The sequence below is a fragment of the Apis cerana genome, linkage group LG1, assembly GCF_029169275.1.
Source record: "Apis cerana isolate GH-2021 linkage group LG1, AcerK_1.0, whole genome shotgun sequence".
NCBI lineage: Eukaryota > Metazoa > Arthropoda > Insecta > Hymenoptera > Apidae > Apis > Apis cerana.
Window position 1 is genome coordinate 5,834,299 of NC_083852.1, and position 21,952 is coordinate 5,856,250.

A 21,952-nucleotide genomic window follows, 5' to 3' on the forward strand; every position below is an offset into this window, starting at 1 on the left:
CTTTGATTAAATTCGATAAATAGATATTAAGTATATTATATAAAGGATAAAAATAATTTCTTTTTTATAATAATTTTATCGCTTTTTTATAAAACTATTATTTTTAAAATTATTATTCATTCAATTCGACATGAAAAAAAAATTATTAAAAATAATAATTCGAGAATTTAATTTAAAAATATTTTAAACATTCAATATTTTTAGTCGTGTGTATTTTAGGATACAAAATTGATTTTTATATATCATATTAAGATTAAGGAATCAGGAAGTAAGATTTGAAATAAAACTGATAAAATTATCAGTAGAAATAGTTTTTTTATTACTTTTCGTCTTCTTTTTTGAACAAATTCTCTTTCTTTATAATACATTCCCAAATTAGAATTCTATTCGTAAAAGTCAATTCATAAATTTATTGAGAGATTGATCGAAGCAAGGAAAATCCTTGATGTCAGATGATCTGTCTGGTAAATCTTGCTTACAGATGAATAAATTATATTGAATTTTATTTTTTGGATTGAGAATTTAAATTGATGAATTATTCAATTACCATTGACCGATCTAACATTTAGACATACTTAGACATACATATTGCCAAAAATTTAATTCTTAATAGTGCACTAAATTTTTTATAAAAAATTTTTTAGAAATGAACAAATCCATTTTTCTTGAATTACGTGGTATTCTAAAAATCTAGTAATAATTTAATTAGTCAACTATATAAAACAACTATATCGTTACAAATGAATCCAATACTGAATAATATCAATAAAGCTAAAAAAGTGTTTTTTTTTTTATTATTTAAAAGCTCCTTTTACGTTCAATAAAAATTTTCGATCATCGCGAGTAGTATGCATACCTCTCGGGACACTATACCATACAAAATTTCCCAATAGGGATGCTGCGAATAGGAGTGGCTCTCGAACTTAATGGTCATTGCAAATAGGAGCGAAAAGCAACGATACTCGAAACTATACAGTCAAATAATAAAAGATCTTCGAATCAGATAATACAAAATAATATATCTATAAAATGATTGCACATTTTTCCACATGTTTCAATAATTGATGGTAGAGTTGTTGGTGATCATTAAAAAAAAGAAAATAATGAAATATGAGAATAAGAATAATCGAAGGGAGAAAAGATGGAATAACAGGAACAGCGACAAGTTCTCCTTTCACACGGGAGAAGGTGCGCTTCAGGTGCGTGAAGTTAGGATCGATATTGCAACCGACTCCCTGGGCCATGACATGCCCCTGCGGCAGCCATCGGCTACACGCGATCGTTCTAAAATTAAATGATGAAATTCATTCCTTCCTTCTCTCTATCTATCCTTTTCATTCACTTTCTTCTCTTTTTCTCTTTCCTATCTCTTTCCAATTTTTCTCTCTCTTTCTTTCTCTCTTTTTCCTAGCAATTATCTTCTTCATTAATCTTAGTTTTTTTAATGCTTTTTTTCTTTTTATTTTATATTTGTGCGGTATTTTGTTTCTCTTTTATCCTGTTGTTAATTTTTTCTCTCCGTTTTAGTTGCTTTTCTTCCTTTATCTCTCTTCTTTTTTTAATCTTCTTTTTTTCTTCACTTGTATTCTTTTCGTTTTTTTTCGTTATCTTTTTCTTTTGCTTTTTAATTGTCCCTTTATCATTCATTTTTTTTATCTATTTTCATCTTTTTTTTCCTTCACCTTTTGTTTATGCATTCTCTTTAATTTATTTTAATTTTTTCATGCGAATGTTTAAAATTACATATTATAATAAAAATTTGTATATTTTCTTTTTCGTATTATCTTTTTTTTTCTTTCTTTCTTTTTTTTCATCGATGTATTTCGCTTCGATACTTTCCGATATTCTGTTTCATTTTTTTATTCCATTTTTTATTCCGAAAGGAGAGAAAGAATTTTCTTTATATTTTTTATATTTTACGATCTCCTTTCCAGCTACTTTTTTTCTTCTTATCGTTTGACGCTTTTGCTCCCACGATGTTTCGTCATACGTATTCGTGTCACGAAACATGTGCGACATCTTATCAATGACGTAACGCGGACTGTGTCATTCAATGCGTAATTGTCCTTGGGAGATCCTGAGAATCACGAATCCTTTAACTTTTTTTATATCGTATTAATTTTTCATTGCTGAAATTTCAGTTACAATTTATCAATAAAAAAAGATTGCGATTTTATTAAAAGAAGCGGATTAAAAGTATTTTATGAATCATTGATGATTCACGACAGTCAGGAAATAAATCTTTTGTTTCAAATAATATTATTAAAGTATAAGGGTATGTCAATTCAAATTTTTTATTATTAAAAATTTCTTGCGTTATTAAATTTGTATTGTAATTAATAATTGGCAAACAATTACTATTATCGTTTCGAGATTTAGTAAAGCATTGTGCTATCCATATTGTTAGTTGTATTGAAACAATAGTGCGGATAAAGATAAAGCACGGTACAAATCTTCGATTTCATTTGCACAAAGAGGATTCTTCATCCTTTGAAATCTTATCTGATAGCGATGATTGAATGACTAGATTTTTTGGTAGATTGAAAAGCAAAGCATATAAAAGAAATTGAATAACGATAAAAATAATTAATTTAAAAAAAGAAATTAAGATTGAAATTCACTTACGAATATATTTTTCTATATAAAAATTAACATATCATCTGCAAAGAATTCAAATGACATGTTTAATATTTATAAACGTGCGTTTGATATTTTACTGATAACGCATGGATGATTCTTTCCTCAGGTTAAATCAATTAATCCTGTGAAAATGTATTGGTTGCACGCGATATTGCTAAATTTAAACCAGCTCCTTGGCACCTGCACGTACATTTCTGCGTGACGTTTACTAAAGTCAGCTTCATAAATGCAATCATTATAGTAAACTCGATTTAGTTCTAAGAAGGAAACAATAATATAGTGTATCCCAAACTGGCTTGTGAATACGTAGGTTTGCTTTTGTCCGTTTCCTGAAATAAGCATCGCATTCACCATTATTCCTTTCATCTATTTAAAGCTTAAAATTATAGAGAATCGCGAATGCTTTCACGATTGTAAAAATAAACTGTTTACTTGTCATTTATCGGTCGATTAACTGTACTCGTTAAACGTTCATCAACCAATTCGAATCAAATATCTCCTATCATTAAGCGGAAAATGACATAATCAACGATTATACCAATTCGTTACGTTATCTTCATTAATGAATTATTAAGAGTTTCTCTTGCATACGTTACGTACATTATACGTTACAAAATAAGAAGAAAATCATCAAGAAAGAAAATTGTCAAACCTAAACGTCACTCCGTATCGACTATATGCGGCAGCGCGACCCGATTCTCAAGCAGTGCAATCTTCGGTGAACCTCGCACACTCTCGTGAACGTTCGGCTACTTCTAGGCGAGTGTCTTCTTCGCTTCGAGTCTCATTGATCTCTCGGACGCGGTTGCGCGCAATGGTCGGCAGACGGCGGTGGTACTCTCATCGACCAATCAGCTGTCGTGATTCCCTAGCTACACTCGAGTCTCGTGGTCCTTGGCTAGCCGGTCGCCTCTTGTTGTTTTCCATCGTGGGTTTCGCTAACCCGTTCGGTTGTTCGTGGTGCGGCGCGAGACGCGTTATCAAACGCCGCTAAAACGTCAAACGTGTACGCCAGAAATTTGATAAAAAACGCGTAGACGACGGCGGCCACGACGCGGACGACAATTAGTAGCGACGTCCTCGGTGACAAGGTTCGAGCGGATCGTACGCCCCCTTCTTGTCGCCGCCGTCACCATGATACCGTACTCCACGTGCTTGTCTTTTGGGGGCCGACGCGACGCTCGTCGCTGGGTGGTCCTACACGACGAGTCCTCTCCCTACTACCCGGTGAGTCGCAGTACGAATACGCACGAGCACGCACGAACGTGTCACGTTCCTCGACCAAAAAGACGCGCGGCCGCCGCCACTCGAAATCTCTTTTTCTATTCTAGTGCGATTTGAAACTAGGGGAAAGTTGTGTTTTGGCAGCGTTGTGTTGATGCACACTTCACACATACACACGTAGATATACTCATTTGTGGATACGAATAGTACATATGTATTTCGATTCGCGTGCGCGACAATGCCTCCGGGTTCGATGAACGTCTTCGATTGCCTCGATTACATAGTTTCAATGTATGCAGAATGCATTTGCCGGATAAATCCACTCGATTCCTCTTTCCGGCTGATATTTGATACGTAGGCGATATATTGTCGTGCGATACATCGAGGCTGTATATTTTTTTTTTCGAAAGTTTTAACGATGATTTTTTTGTTTTTTTCGATTTCGTTGATTTTTTAACGCTTGACTACCGGTTTGATGTATTTTACGGAACAGGAAAATTTAAACTGCGTGTATCTCGTATAATAAATTATATATTTTTAAATTTGACGTAATTCGTGAGTAAAACGTACAGTGAGTTATTTTATGATTGACCTGAATACATGTGCAAATGATTCTCATCTTCTTTTCGAAATTAATTTAACTACAAAATTACGATAATTATATAGGGAAAAATGTAATAAATATGATATGAAAATTGACTTAAATGAAGAATATTTACATGTATAATAATACAATTCAACAATGTATTTCAATGGAAAATAAACATAGTGAATGAACTTGATTCAAATGGAAAAGTTATTTATCATTATTCGTTCGTTAATTCTTTTTTATTAACATTAATAATGTATAATGTATTTGTTTTTTCGTACAAAAATTTATAATTTTCGATATAAATCGAGAATAAAATATATTTTATTGAATTATATTCCTGCATTTTAAAGAATGATTTGTCTTTTATTATCATTCAAGTAGATGAAACCATGACAATGGTAGATGATAGGAAATAATAGGATTTAAAGTTTTATCAAATGACCCGGTAATCAGATAAGTCTATCCATGAATATTAAAATGAAATGAGCACGGTCATTGTAGGTTATTATAAAATGGAATTAATTCCACTTGCAAATGAGTTACATTTCTTCTTTTGCTCTGATCGAAAATATGGACGAATATTTACCTATGGAATAGCTTTCTTCATTTTCATGGAATTCATATTTAAACATTTCAAGCATTTCAATTATTAAAATGATAAGTTTGTTTGAACAATTAAACACTACAATGGCAATAAGCAAGGTAATTAAAACGTCTAATTTTGTATTTCTGATTAATGTATTGAATTTTCTTTTTATATATATATATTTTCATTTCTCGAATATTTCATATCGTTATTGAAATTAAATTTATTTATTCAATTTTAGAAATTTGGACAGAAATTAGAATTATAGAAATATCATCGTCCGAAAAATAATTGTAATTAATTTTATTACAAATTAAAACACAATCATGCTAAATGATTAAATAATTTTAATAATTCACTGAAGAAAATATTTTAATTTCTTCGTTAGAAAAAGATCACGTGTCACAAAAATGGAAAAAAAAATTTGAAACGTAGAATAATTTGCGCAAAAATGCATCCAGGATATATCGTAAGCGTAAATGCGTTTTTAAGAGTTTACAAAAAAGTTGATTACGCACTGTCGAGCAAAATACGCGTTCGTTCTTTGAACGATGGGTCATATCGAAGGGTTGCTATAAACGAATTATTTCACGGTGATTGTTGTTCACGGTTGACATTTTGTCACTGTAGGTGTAATCGATTAAAAATTATTTAAGTGAATATAACATTTTTTTTCTCTCTAAACTTAATCGATTTTAAAATGAAATAATTATCATACGAAAATCGTAATTGCAAAAATATGACAAACTAATTAAACTTATAATGATAATTTATTTTTAATAATTTTTAATAATTTTTCTCTTCTCCTATCGTGCATTTTTAGTTTCGAACGTTCATCTTTTTTTATTAATTTCAATTTTAATGAAATTAAATGGGAAAATTAGAGTTTTTTTTTTGTTTATAAAATATTTGATGGAATTAAATATTAAAAATTCTATTAGAATCATAGAATTGAAATATTAGAATTTTTTTTTTTTAAATAAAAATTAGATAGACTGGAAGATTCTTTGTTTAAACGGATGAAGTATATGATAATCGTGTAGTTCCTTTGTAGTTCGTTCACACGTTCTTCTGCCCCCTTTATTTTTCATTATATCGATCGATAAATACTTCCTTGTATTTTTCTATTTATACAACTTATGCAGGTTGTTCCATTAACCGGGACATTTGTCAGAAGAATTTAATTAACAGTTTGTGCAAATCAATTATTTTTTTTAATAGCATATTTTTGTAATAAAAAAAGTGGAATGTCGAATGATATTTAACGATACTCAATTTTTCAACAATATTCAGTATTGTTGTACATTAAAGATAAATAATCAGAGAGTAGTTTTTCCATGAATTTTTCAAACATATTTTTTTTTTTAACTGGATATACAATAAAAATTGATCGAATCCATTATTCGCTTTTATTTTAAACAAAACTTCATAATATCACTTAAAACGAGGATAAAACTAATTTTTCGATATTGCGCGATAAAAAAAATTAAACTCGAAACAATTTAGAGTTATAATCAATCAATTTGCATAATTATCGCGAGAAAGGAGGGAAAAAATTATTGAAAATATAAATTTCTCGTGTATTAATTTTTTTTTTAATCTTTTATGAATTTATAATCATATTACACAATTAAGAGGGGGGAGGGAGGGACAAATGAAATGTTATTTAAAAGACGAAATAAATCCAGGAATGCTATAAATTAACATAATAAATATACTTGATCGCCTGTCGGACAAAGATTCAACGTAATATTTATTTTTTCGAATTGACCTGAAAAAATCAGGGATATTTTTTTCTTATTTTCATTTTTATTAGCGCGTGTGACGCATGGATACAATTTCTGTATCGTTTCTGATCTAATTCTGTAATCCACTTGTTCTCGTAGATTTTCATTCTCATCATCTGATCGTAAATTATTCGGCATTTCGAGAATATTTCGTAACCTTGCCCCCCTTTAAACTAATTGGGGCGCAAATATACAGGCGATATGTAAAAACACGTTCATTATTAGTTTGCGTAAAAGAAAAGGAAAAGAAAAGAAGAAGAAGAAGAAAAAAGAAATAAAACTTTCATGGACGTATTTATAAAATTTTATTTTTTCCCCTCCCTCCTTCTTTTTCGTTATAAATTGTTAAAATTCAAAAATATTAAAAAAAACGTTTAATCCACTATGCATATCACGCATGTAAAAAATGAATTTTTATATTCCTTTTTTTTTTATTATTATTCCTGGATATTATATATGCATTTAATTAATATAAAAGCTTTGGTTTTGAATTTGGCGGAACCTTGCTGCACAGGTTTTTTTTTTTCCACATCGCTCTTACATTCGAATGGTTTTCCATTAGGCAAATTTTGCGAGAGCCGAGATGTATAAATGAAAATGTGATGCGGTTCAACGAATACAATGCATAGATTAATATATCGCAAATACGTAGTGCAATTATTTTAAACATGCTTTAAAAATTTCGTAATGATTTTCCAATATCGTTTCCGTGACATCGATTATCTAATATTTTTTAATAATCCAATCGTTTAATTTCTTCCAATTTTAATCCAATTCTCGAATTAATTTAAGAATCAAATAATTCTATTAGAACTAGAGATGTTTTACATATTAATTTCTATTCACTAAATCTTACCATTAATCTGCCCATTAATTGGTTAACTATTGATCTCTGATTGACCATTACCTTGGCCACTGATTGACCATTTACTGGCCAATCATTAGTTGATCGCGGCTAAGTAATGATCCGCCAATTACCGAGCGAATCGGCGACGCCTATTATTATTATTCGAAACAAGAAATAAAATAAAAATAGAACGAAATGAATAATAAAAACTTTCTCTTTCCTTCTCTCTCTCTCCTATAATAATTAAACCATCACTCTCAAGAGAATCTACGCTAAATTACTCACGAAATTGCATACGCAATCTCGAAAGAGCGTTTCCGGGTAACAGATGAAAAACAAGACAGAGAAATATATATATATAACACTCTCGGTTACAACTCGTCCCTCTTTTGTCCCGTTTTATCGCGGCCAGGCTGTTAAAGAAATCTCTATCTCGCCGCTGTTCCATTTTCTTTGTCGTAGATTTAGAAAAAAAGAAAAAGAACGATGCCCGCCGTGCAGACGAAACAGTGTCGTTGTTCCATCCCCCCCTTTTATCGATTTCCACAGCTCGCAGGAGGAAGTTTGATCCGAAAGAGTGAGCGAGTAAAGCCTACGTAATACTTGTCAGGTTTATCTAAATAGAATTTTCGGTCGAAACCATGTCTGAATAAGGGAGCCATAGACACGGAAGACTGAGATTCTCGTTTCTTTTCTTATTGACTCTTTTTTTTTTTACTGTTAACTTTAAATTGACTCTTTCGTTGTTTCCAGAAATCGTTCCTTTTATATTAATTAATAGCTTCTTTTTGTAGAGGAAAAAGTCGGATCGAAGAGAAAAAAATTTAACAGAAATTTTTAATCGAATATATATTTAAAGAGGGAAATTTCGACGAAGAAATCATTCGGTCGTGAAAATATTATTTTTGTAAGAAGGAAAATATAATTTAACGAGGTTAAATCAAAACTCTGCTCGAAAAAATTTGATTCGGAAAAGGCTAATGGAATCTTACCACAATGGAATAATAAGTAACGTTCGTTACTGAAATTGAGATCTCTTTAAAAAAGGCACGTCGAATACAGTTTCATTTTATCGTGAATGGAACTCTCGAATTGCTTTCCTGACCTTTGCGCCGCGTCTCTGCAACTCTTTTTCCCTTAATGCACGAATCCGCGTTAAGAAACGAACTTGTAATTTAACTGTGGACAATTAGAATCAAGTGATTAACAGTCCATCAACTAATTCACAAAATTTTAATTTGCCAATTAAACGTCATAAACGTTATTCACAAAAAGTGTAATAATTTGTTCAAAGAGACAATTTCCTATATTTTTGCAATTAAAAAAATTATCATAGAATATAAAACTCACAATTTTTACTGAACAATTTCTTTTAAACTCTCCTTTATGTATTATTTAAAAATTGCAAAACAATTATTTGAATATAAATTGTAAATACAAAGAAGATTGTTTAAATATTGTAGAAAAAAAATACAATATTTTTTAAAACTAAAGTTGAAGTGATAATTTTGTGCGATGTAGAAAATTGTGAATTAACGATAAACCAAGATATGGATTTGATTGGAAACGAAGAAATTGCTCGATTGATACGATTGATACAAATTTCGTATTCGCGGTGAATTAATTTTCCAGGCTTTAATTGATCGAACCTCTGATGTGGATGGATCGCAGTCTGTTTATTGTTCACGTGGTCTCAGGAGGTTCGCGGGATGAAATCTGGGGAATGTTTGTTGGCAGGACAGGTTCGTTTGTCATTGCAAGATCAAAGGGATTCGGTGCGTTTCTCCGATCGTTGACTAAACTTATTGATGGAACGCAATTGCCTTAGCTTGTCACGGTGCAACATCGTTTTCAGACCCCTTTTCGAGAGGTAAAGAGAGGAATTGCATATTAATCGACCATGCAAATTAGATTAGCCAGTCGCACAAAAAGTTGCACAAAATGTTTTGTAGAAATAATTTTAAGAGATTACCATTTTTTTCTTCTGCGATTGGAGAAAATATATTTTCAAAAAATTTTATGATTAGGATTTCTAATCTTCAGATGATAATTGAGAAAAAGATTTTATTATGTAAATTATTGGTAAATTATTTTTTATAAAATGATACTTTTCTGTTTCTTATGTATAAAAGCTCTTCAACTTGGAGATGAAGTTTTCATAAAATTTATTCAATCATCTTGAACAAATTGTCTCAATTGTATAAAATTAGAAAATAAAAATTAATATTAAAAAATATGTGATATATATTTAGGAGTTACTCTTACAATAAGATGGTGTGAACAAAGTTTCGTGCATATAAAGTTGTTAATATGAAGTCGATTCGAGGAGAAAGTTTTTCATTTTCTCAAAAGAGGAGTCATTGTTATTTCGGTTAGAACCAAATATTGAAATGATTGGATAATGCAAAAAAAAAAGTTTCCTCCATGTACTTTACGAATCTCGATTCTTAAAGATGAGATTATTATTATTTCAGAAGAATCCCCATTATATTTGATCTTTTCTTCACACGTTTATTATGTATTCTTATTCTAGGATTCTATTATTTAAATATTCCCACAGTTTTTTCGTATGAATATATTGTAAATAAAATGTAGAATAAATACTTTATTTTTCAAATCTATGGAATCAAGAGTCTAATCAATATATATATTCACGATAACATATTTCTTCTTCTCGAAAAAACATCAGGATATAATAATATTCTATTGGAATTTTATTCCTTAGTGAAATACAAAGGAAATGTTCTATCCTTAGAAAATACAATGGAATAAGGGGAAAATAAATAAAGTGAAAATGCAGTAGAAAATTTTAAGGGAAAATTCTATCCTTAGAAAATATTACGATAATAAGAAAAAATATTTGGAATAAAAAAAGATAAATATAGTAAAAAGATAAATATAGAAATAAAATTTAAAAAAAATTTTATTTATTGTACCTAAATAGAAAAATTTTTGTGCGTTCTAAATAATGATTCTAGATAATGGTAATTTTTATTCTCAATTATTAAAAATAAAATATTCCATAAAAGCAAAGTTTCCATCTTCTTTAAGAATTCATTTTAATATTTCAAAATTCCTAGTTTTTCATTCCTAGTTATTAATTCAAAATGAAAAATTTTAATCAATCATATCTTTACATGAATTCTATTTATAAAGTTTTCAAAAATTTGCACTAATTATTCAAATTTTTGGATAAATATTTTATTCTACCTTTAAGAATTCATTTCAATAGTTCATAAAATATTGATTCCCAGATGCTAATTTAAAGTGATAAATAATTTTAATCAATCACAATCTCCATCCTTTCAATAGATTCATGAACTGTCGAGAAATTTGCATTAATTATCCAAAGCTAAAGAGTTGAACATTTCCACATCCCTCTTCAAAAATTCATTTCAATAGTTGAAAAACATTGTATCCTTTAATCCCCATAATATTTTAATATAATAATTTAAAATAACAAATCAATCAGAATCTTTATCTTCTCTGATAAATCCCATTTATAGGATGTAGAGGAATTCTCATTAATCATTAATCATTCAAAGGAGAGCTGAATATTTTCACATCCTCTTCAAAAATTCATTTCAATAGTTCAAAAACATTGTATCCTTTAATCCCCATTTTATAATTTAAAATGACAAATCAATCAGAATTTTCATCTTCTCTGATAAGTTCACTTATAGATTGTAAAAGAATTCTCATTAATCATTCAAAGGAGAGTTGAACATTTCCACATCCCCTTCAAAAATTCATTTCAATAGTTTAAAAATATTATATCCTTTAATAATATCCCATTTAATAATTTAAAATAACAAATCAATCAGAATCTTCATCTTCTCTGATAAGTCCTACTTATGTTTGAGTGGAAGAATTTTCATTAATCATCCAAAGGTGAACATCTCCCTTCAAAAATTCATTTCAATAGTTCAAAAACATTGTATCCTTTAATAATTTTATATCCTCTAATAATATCCCATTTAATAATTTAAAATGACAAATCAATTAGAATCTTCATCTTCTCTGATAAGTTCACTTATAGATTGTAAAGGAATTCTCATTAATCATTCAAAGGAGAGCTGAACATTTACACATCTCCCTTCAAAAATTCATTTCAATAGTTCAAAAACATTGTATCCTTTAATCCTCATTTAATAATTTAAAATAACAAATCAATCAGAATCTTTATCTTCTCTCTGATAAATCTCACTTATAGAATGTAAAGGAATTCTCATTAATCATTCAAAGGAGAGCTGAACATTTCCACATCCCCTTCAAAAATTCATTTCAATAGTTGAAAAAAGATTGTATCCTTTAATCCCCCTTTAATAATTTAAAATGACAAATCAATCACAATCTTCATCTTCTTATACATAATCCCACTTATGTGGAGTGGAATTCGCACATTAATCATTATCCAAAGCAGGTTCCCCATATTTCCATTCCTCTTTAAGAATCGGTTGATTGGCGAGGCTGGTTGTCGTCGAAATAACGTGAATAGTTGGAATATAATCTGAGAGGGTAATTTCGAGAGGAACAAGCATGGTGGAATGCCGTAGGATTGTTTAATCAAGATGCAAGGGATGATGAAGGCGAAGCGCCATTGGAGGAAAAATATTTCCACGATCGACTCGTCAGTAATTTCTTTCGTTCGTCCTTTTTCACCTCTTCCCTAGTGTCTTCTCCTCCTCATCGTGGACAGTTCGAAACGGGGAGGGTGATTAAAAACGGAGCTAATAAATTGATTTAAAGTGCTTTCAAGATGGCGGCTTTGATAGCGAATCATGAGGAGGAAATGGAGGAAGTACCATCTTGAAGCGTCTTAACGAGACCAGCATCGCTACTTTTCTCTTATATATATATATATATATATTTACTTCTTCTTTTTCTTCTTCCTTCTATCCTCCTACCTCTCCTTAATATTTGGTCTTCTATTGCTTTTCTTTAAATTTATCGAAGAAATCCATCATTCATTGGTTTTTCTGCACAGTTTGGTTGTCGTAGATTTATCGATAATGATACCCGTTAGAGCATTGTTGTGAAATATTTATGGAAATATTTGTCTCGATGATACTCTAATATATATTTAAAACATTGGATTATTTCATCGTTATTTCTTTTCCATTGAAATTTCTATGCTGAATAATTGGAAATATTAATTTGAGAAAAAATGAATAAATGTTAAATGTATATATTTTTTGCAATTATTGTTTTCAAGTGATGAAAATTAAATTCATGAAAACACGTAATTGGGATGTCATGATGTGTTAAAATAATGTTTATTAGAATTTGCAGATGTTCTTGGCATACATTTAAATGAGAATATACTCATTATTTTCTGAACGAATAGATAAAATATCATTGTGTATTGTTTTGTTGTGTTGCACACAATTTCTGGATTTGTTGAAGCAACCAAAAATATCTACCAATATACCATCCAGTATTATTCTGTGAAAATAACAAATTAGGTATTCCAATGTAATGTTGGAACAATATAATCACAATTAAATTAAAAAAAAAACTTGATGCAAAGTCAGTTCATATTAAAACATATTATTTATAATTTCTCCTTGAATTAACAACGTTTTAACGTATGCTGTGCATCTGGAGTTGCAGAGTTCATCAGATATGTTATCGGTTGTCGTCTATTTAAGGTATCTATGCTCGTATCACGGATCATTGGTCGTCAACCACAGATTTTAATTGATCAGCTGATCATCCGTAGCAAGTGATCCGTAATATGAGCACATGGATATATTACCTTAAATAGGTGACGAGCAAGGTGAGTCCTTAAAATATTGAAATTGATGAAGAGAAAATTGATGCAAAGAGATATATATTCTTTTTAATAATTGAATATTTAACAATTACTTTAGGTTACCGAAGAAAATTTGCTTCCTCGAAAGATAAAGGAATATCATCAATTTCGAGATGGAAAAATGGATCATTTGTTTAAAAATATTATTTTACACGGAGCACTGTTAAGAATGAATTTGCATTACCTTTGAAAATAGAATTATAATTTAACTGTTTCTAAAAGGTCTCGATTCCTTTCCTTTTACACGAACAAAATATTTTTTCAAAACGTTATAAACACTTGATACTTGTTTCATTTCGTTCCAAGAAATATTTTATTTCCTCATAATATCACAGTTGACAGTGTGGAACGATCGATTATCGTATTTCTCTTCTATTAGCGCGAGCTTAATTATCATGTAAATAGTGGTAATTAGTAACACATTTGAAACTGCTCGATCAATTAAGTTTTTCTAACGTGTATTCCGTTTAAAAAAACTGTTTAAATTTTTAGAAAAAAAAAAAATTATCATTATTGTCACACATCTTTCCTCAGTTCTCTCCATCATCCTATATATCTTCAGTTCAGTGAGATAAACAATATTGATATAATATGTGACACGTATAATTTATATAGCGTGCAAGGAATAGGCATAATAATCAGATAATATTAATATAAATGCACAAACACGAGAAACTTGGTAACGACGCACTAACTAACTTTGTGAAACTCAATACTAATATCCTCAGGCGGTACAAGATCTAATACATATAAATACCGTTACACAGCGTTTAACTATGTCACTATATTGTAAGACGTTGATCAACGTGATATCTGAATAGTTATATCTAATAAGAACATTTCTGATGCAATAATTATATTCCTAATACAGTGTTTAATATTCGTTAAAACTATAAATTTACAATTATGAAACGTGTTGTTAAATCAAATTTTGTATCTACTTGACTTAAAAATCAGAAAAATAACTAAAAGATAGAACAATTTTAAATATATATGTATCATGATTCAGGAAATTAATCAAAATTGTTTATCTAGAAAAAATAATAGAAATGTTAGAAGTATCAAAAAAAAAAATAATGAATTCTTATAAAATCAATAATTAAGAAATTTTCAATTCAGTGCTTTGTTAATTGACACATTTTTAATCTCGTCAATTCTTGAATTTGGTTTAATGGAGAGAAATCCAATATGTTTGTTTCAACAGTAATTGCATTTAGGACCTCGTTATTAGATACCTCACTTGCGTTTAATGGATAAGAGCCATAATAGGGATTTTTCAGAAATATATCTTCCTCCATAACTGTCCATATGGTCCATTATCAATGAATTAATAATACTGATAATAATATATAATAATTTATAGAAATCCTTATTGTTAGATTCATTTCAGTCGAGATTCTCGATTCTAGAATCAATAACAATTCATAAATTTAAAGATCATCTGAACAGGAATGTGTTAATTTTGTGTTCAATTCTTTATAGCATTCATATCATCTAACAAGAATCCCTCCAACTTGGAACCATTTTTAGATCCAAATAGATTTATTTTTTCAGGTTATCTTAGAGAATTCTTCAATCTTAGAATCATTTTTTATAAGATCCATTGATCTCATGATTCCTCTAATTTTGAGACCTTTTTGTGATTATTATAAGATCCATTGATCTTCAATTTTGAAAGGAGATCTCAAGATCATTTCTAAGTGAAATTTTTTAATCTTGCAATTATCAATATCAATTTCATGCATAAATTATTCCAATAACTTTTCTTTTTTCTAAATCATTTCAAACAAAATTTCCTCCACTTTGAATCTACCTCCATCAAGACTCTTCAATTTCAAGGCATTATTCTCAAAATTATCCATAATGGAGTCAAATCAAGTCGTCTCATCTATCCATATCCATAATATCTGGTATGATATCTGATTTACTCTGAAAATACAAGAACATAAGAACAATATAAAACAATATAAAACAGAAGAGATAACTAGTAAGACAGGTTTCCCACACTTTTTTTCCTTTCCTTTTTTTCAATTCTCTTGAAACATTACGATCTCGTTTTATACCAGCTAAAATGTCACCAAGTAGTGCAACACTACGGTTTTCTCCGTTAAGTATCCAAGCTTCCGAGAAACACCTTCCATTTGTTCGCTTTCAATGCTCATGCCCTCTCACGAGCTCTCCATCCAAGACACGTGTTCCTCCTCCTGTGGATATTCGAAACGAGTTTACTTGACGATACCATTTTAATGCGTTTTTAGGCTTTGCCACTTGTCACGCTGTAAGAAAACTATAGGGGTTCAACCGTATCGAGATTCGTGAAATTGCGGGGGAGGGAAGGGGCACATAAATGGTTAAGTGGAGCGAGAATCACGCAAGGGTGCCACTTGTGCTGATACGAGTTTGTCGTCGTGTCGCTATATCAAGTACATCGATTCCGTTTTAATCCTCCAGCGAATCGATGCTAGCAGTCATTTTTTGACCGAGTCGATTTAACGGTGGAGTCGATAACGCGTGTGATATGATTATTTGTGAAGTAAAGGAAAAAAGGAGGAAAGAAATAAAGAAAAAAAAATTGATAGATTTAGTTGGTGTAGGTCAGCCACTGCGGGGTTAATATATACGCAGTATATAAACGTCTTGGAATAACGTAATTCCTTTTGTTACGTAAGGCGAGATAAATTTCCTCCATGTTGTAGTTTCCAGAAATTATCAAGTTTTCATCGAACGACCGTACAATCTGTGCAGTGTTATAAAGGGTGTTTCCCTTTATAACAAATGAAAGGAAAGTGATTCTTGATTCTTGTATTAATAAACGTAGTAATAAAAATAAAATGTAGAAAGATATGGAGCAAAAGTTAAAAATTATAATTGGAATGAAATTGAAGATTCGAAAATAATAATCATTCGGATTTTAATATAAAAAATTCTATATTCCATATTTTCGATTCATTTTGTCACCACCTTGTGTGTATTCGACTTTGAATCGAGAAAGTTTGAATCTGAAATACGTGTTATTTCAAGGTATATCTTTTCAATTATAAAGTGACTAATAGAAACATATCGGTGGATTATGTGTGCAACGGAAATGTTCGTTGTTTCTCCCCTTGAACCAAGCGAAGCGTAACGAGATCTGGCGGAAAAGTGGAGAACGGAGGAAAATGGCCGAGATATACGTCCCTTCTTCGTGCTATAAACTTTATGAACGACTTTCCGCTCTATACGCGGACGTGTCCTCGTGAAATCGAATCGTAACGCGATTTAATGCGGATAAGAGCAGAATTATGATGTCTCGAGGATAGTGGATATTATGGATGATATTTCATTTTCAATTAACTACACGTTCATCTTAATAACGTTGTAAAGGATATACGTGATTATTTTCTATTCTTTTTTTGTAGGTTATATCCAATCACAAATGTAAATGCTTTTTTAATATTTTACATACACTAACAGTTTTATTGATCACGATGGATATTAATTCTAATTGTAAAATTATATTTTTAAAAAGAATTCCACATCATTAAAGAAATTCCCCGTTATCTGACAATATCGTGCTACAAGAATTTCAACCTCGTGAAACATTTGCAAATCCATTTCAAATCCAATTCAAACTCGAGTTTGTAGAAAAGCTGCGACACGCAACGTGTGAGCGCGAAATGTCCTCATTCGTTAGTCCACGTCGACAATGACGTCAGCTTGACAGGTAATAATGTTAAGTAATATTTACTAACAGGCAGGACCGACCTCGGGGACTCGGAGGAGGCCACGATTCGTTCCTAAGGGTGCTTCTCTCTTTCTCGCTCTCTTTCATCGAGGGCGCAGTCACCATCAACTAAATTACCCGCGAGAACATGCTTTCTTCTCTCTTTTTTTTACGCGCGAAACATCTCCACTAAGAATTTTAGCGCCCGAAACGATCAGTTTCGCAAACTGTTCCATCGAATTTATATTCAAAAGTTAGCATAGAAAGTGTGAATTTGAATTTCTATTACAAGTAATGTTTGTAAATTTTTAAATCGATAAATTCGATTATTTCAAAAATTGCGATTGATGTCTGTAGCAATTTATCGAGAGTGATAACGATTCAATGTCGATCGAGTGCACCTATTTTTATAAAATATCGTTACATATTAATTTAGATATATATTACATACGGGAATTTGGAGGTAGAAAGATTCGGATTATAGGTTAAAAGCATTCCCCTGTGTTAATTTAAAATGATTAAAACAGTGCCATAACCTATAAACTTTTTCCCGCAAATTTTCTCGATCGCAAATTCCCATCTTAACGTTTAATGCAATCTACTAAAAATTTCTCTTACCAATTATCGATAAATAAACTTTCTATAAAGGAAGAAAACTAATTCTTCTTCTTTTTCAAAAAAAGAGAATTCGAAACAGCCGGGAGAAATCTGATTGGCCAATGTAAACATTTGCGCTCGCGTTTTAATTCACATACCGGTTAATCGAGCCGCTCCGTATAAACGTGTTTCTTTCCAAGCATTTTCCATCGTGTCATACACTTCTCCGGGACCCCTCTTAACCCGTTTGTTCAGAAAACAATCTAAGTTTAGCGCGGCCGTCTAAATGCGTACGCGGTGGTGGGTCGCGAACGACTATTTTCGAAACTCTCTTGTCTCTTTCCCGTTTACATAAACTGGTGTTAATACCCCACTGTTTTTCGCGTTCACGACGATCACGAGGTTGTTTCGCGACACGTAGGTTATGTATTATTTTTATTAATAGTGGCGCCACCATCTGCTCCCACGATTCCCTCGTTTTTCCTCTGTTGATAAATAGCTTAGGCGCACAGTCATGAAAATGGAATTTAATCCTCGTGATTCGGCTTTGTTATTTTTGTCGTCCTAGTTCAACGATTTTTTTTTTTTATATTTCTGTTTTTACAAACTTGTTGATAAAATTGAGCGTCGTTACTAAAGAGGAGAACTATGTTGCAAAAGAGATTAATTTATGGACTTTTTTATAAATTGCGATTTATAATTTTTTTTCCAGGAATTAATAAATAATCATTAAAAAAATGTATAATCAGTTTTTTCGAAAAACGGAAATTGCTAAGAATAATTAGAATAATTACATACATTAATTATACAACATGACATTGGAAGAAGATAAGTGGTAATAGTGAAGTTGTGATTAATAGATTCAAGAATATTTGAGAATTGGATATTGTTTAAATATTTGAATATTGTACAAATGTTTGAATATGTAATAATTATTGAAATTATAGGTGTGCGTTACGCATTATTTGAATAATCAAATATTTGAGATAGTGGATCTAAACAATATATCATTTTATTTCACTAATTATTACTCTCAAATAATTATATTAATCGAATTAATTTATAAGTTTTTTTTAGAATTATTTAAATTTTTGGCAAAATATTTCTTTTGAATTCATTTAAATTTTACATTTCCAATTTCAATAATTAATTCGTAATCGAAAAAAGGTTTTAAAGAAATTCAACTCTATAAATATGTTGTTTTCATTAATAATAATAACGTTACGGATGGTTTCCTCGTATTTTATGATTAATCACGTTGACTCATGTTTGCATAGAGGCGTTTAACCCATGATATGATCGTATTATTTGTATTATTAACAGCACTCTCGTAGATTAGTTATAATTTCTAATAATAATTTCTAAGTTTTTTAACTGATTAAACACGTTGGCTTAGTAAACGAGATGTTTGATAAATTGAATTTATAATTTGTACTTACATCTACAGTCTTACGAAACTCTATACTTGTTTCCACAAAAAGAAGAAATATTGTAACGCGATAAAAATTTGAACTAAATTAAAAAAAAAATTTCCAATTTCGACTCGATTATCGAGCGTTTAATATTATAAATTAATAAATTTCATTATTAGAGAATTAAACGGATACGAAGTCGATATTAAAAAGACATTAAGATATTACGATTATATCACGAGATAGAGCAAAGTTGGTAAATTCGCGTGCAATAAAGTGCAGTACGCGTGCACATAAAGTGCACTTGCGAAAGCGTAATTGATATTTTGTTTCATTTGACAAAATGCTAGACACGCGCTCTCGTAATAAATGCGACATGCTTATTTGTTACTATACACGTATCGAGAGCAATATAGCTAGTATTTCAAGTATGATTGTCATTATGATATTTACTTGTTTCCACGTTGTAATTTCGCCCCCGCTGATTACGTGCGTGTTCTATGAACGTTTAATTTATTTTCAAAGTAAATCAAGAATTGTAAATATATTCGAGCACACAGCATTCGAGTTCCTTAACAATTTTTAAAAATTTTTATTCGAATCTCCTTCTTAACGAGATGCAATACGATTATCAGTTATTCCAATGAGATTAATTCTCCTTCTAACGCATCGATACTGAATAAATACATCGGTGTCTTTATTTAGTGCTTCGTATACCACTCTTAGCCAAAGTTTCCAAAATAGCCACGCGACTGTTCAATTATAACGTTTCGAGTCTGATAGTTTGTTACTTACGTGCAAAAATAGCTCGAACATCGAATGAATTTATCGTTCATGAAAATTCTTAAGGTGACTCGAAGGACATCCAAATATCGTAAACCATTTGATGCATGTCTCGTTTAAAAACTTTATTAAACTCGGTTATATCTCCTTTAAAATTAGAAACAACTTTTTCAACTTTTTCGAATTAAAAAACAAATCGTCTAAAAAATAAAAAAGTTCACTCTCCCTTTTCATCCAACCAAACTCGTTTCGCAAACGAATCGTTAATTTAAATAGAGTAAATAAAACAAACGAAAATATCTTCATTCGCTTTACTACGCGCTCCACGACTCTCACGCGCACTTCTTACTTACCAGGAGACATCACCTGCCCATTTTTCTATTATGTAACAACACCATCGCGTTTCGACATATCTCGACACTCGATTTGGATCAACGTCAAGAACTCGTCGAGGACTCGGTCATCGAAATAAACCTAACGCGCCACGAATCCGTGGACCTGTCCGCCGCAATCCCCGCAATCCACGACACCAACGCTAATTATACCATCACCTTTCTCGAGACGAGCGCGTTTTATACGCGGATCGATGGAATGTGGGGAATGCTGATAAGGAGAGACGAGAGAATGGCTCGATACCTCCTCCTTTCTAGAGGTAACGCGCGTGAGAATTAAAGAGACAGAGAGAGAGAGAGAGTGGTGGATAGGAAATGCTTTAAAGTCAGCAAGGGGAGAGAGAGAGAAGACGCTTTACGTAGGAAGGAAACGTGTGCTATAATACGAATAAAAAGTTTGTAAAATTTTTTTTCCTCCTTTTTATTTCCTGTAGGGGATACATTGTGCCAGGTTTTCCTATTGAATCGTGCAATCGAAAGATCTGCAGAGGGTATCGAATATTCAAAGGGAACTAGGTGTAACGACGTTTAAAGGGCGAAAGTTCCAATTCCTTTTCTCGTTGTTGCGTAAATATTTTTAATTTGTTCAAATATTTGCAGTCGTGGTTCCTTAATAATATTTTTGAAAGTGATTAATGGTAAATGTGAAAGGTTTTTAATTTGATACCAATACTCGTTGCTTTTTCAAAAGATTTTGAAACGTTTCGTTTCAATTGTGACAACGTAGAAAGACCATCGACAAATTAATGATGATAGTAAAATTTGAACTAATAAAGAGCACTGGCAGAGAACTCGGTTACAATGGGGTCAATGAAAAAAAGTTGCTGCAGTTTTTTCGATCAAAAGAAAAAAAAGAAAAAAAACAAGAAACATTTTATAAAATTTCGCAATAGTATACTATTGTCCATAAATATTTGTTTTATTGAAAAAATATAGATCAAAAGATAGATTGTAAATTTTTTTTAAACCTTCCAGAAAACTAAGTTTGAAAAGTTGTCAAATACAGGAGAACACGATTGAATGGAACACGAATTGATCATTGGAGAATAAATGTATAATTTTATACAATTTTTAACGAAATTATACAAATCGCGTGAAGGAAAAAAATCCAGTAATATTATCGTTATCGTGTACAATCGAATCTTAGCATCGTTCAAAAGACATTTTATCAACCAAGAGTTAAAAGGGAACTAACAAAGTAATACAGTTACAAAGTGAAAAGAAATGCAATTTATAGAGTAAAGAATGATATTGTTTCGCTAATTGACATAGCCTTTTCTCCAATTAATATCGTGCCAGTTAACACGATTTCTCGAGGCTTTGCGGAAACCATAGTTATCCTTAAGCTCTGTAATCGATTTTCATCCAATACGTCCCCTTTCCATTTCTATCCTCTTCTCTTCCTCCCCACTCTTTCCTTTTATGGGTGTTCGGAATAAGCCCTTATAGAATCGGCAAGATATTTCCAAGGAAGAAAATTAGTTTGGGTTAAGGATGGCAGATACCGTGACTGTATAGGTCCAATGAAAAATATTCCCCTCCCCGAAGTTGGTGTATCTAGTGGGAAAATGGAA

The 21,952-nt window shown here is 30.9% G+C and overlaps 1 protein-coding gene and 1 long non-coding RNA gene across 12 annotated transcripts in view; one reads left to right on the forward strand and one right to left on the reverse strand.

Moving 5' to 3' along the window:
* The window catches only part of LOC107994850 (uncharacterized), a 90,380-nt gene that overhangs the window by 1,448 nt on the left and 66,980 nt on the right, over positions 1-21,952 (forward strand). Inside the window, exon 1 of one of the 2 annotated variants that reach the window (XM_017051953.3) lies at positions 3,733-3,867. The exons of the other annotated variant lie outside the window; for it this stretch is intronic. Within the exon in view, the coding sequence (XP_016907442.2) occupies positions 3,775-3,867 (93 nt within the window). The 5' untranslated portion in view covers positions 3,733-3,774. Of the gene's footprint in view, positions 1-3,732; positions 3,868-21,952 lie in introns of those variants that run through there. 2 annotated transcript variants of the gene reach the window in all.
* On the reverse strand, positions 296-20,555 carry LOC107994853 (uncharacterized). 10 transcript variants are annotated; one of them, XR_009831377.1, is made up of 5 exons: positions 20,340-20,555; positions 19,999-20,133; positions 15,499-15,695; positions 3,073-15,420; positions 296-2,969 (listed from the first exon to the last, which is right to left on the reverse strand). It is a non-coding gene; the product is annotated as an uncharacterized LOC107994853 (long non-coding RNA). The 10 variants fall into 10 exon arrangements; XR_009831378.1 differs by having other exon boundaries at positions 19,999-20,186; XR_009831380.1 differs by lacking the exons at positions 19,999-20,133; positions 20,340-20,555 and adding an exon at positions 17,950-18,658 and having other exon boundaries at positions 3,073-13,121; positions 13,676-15,420.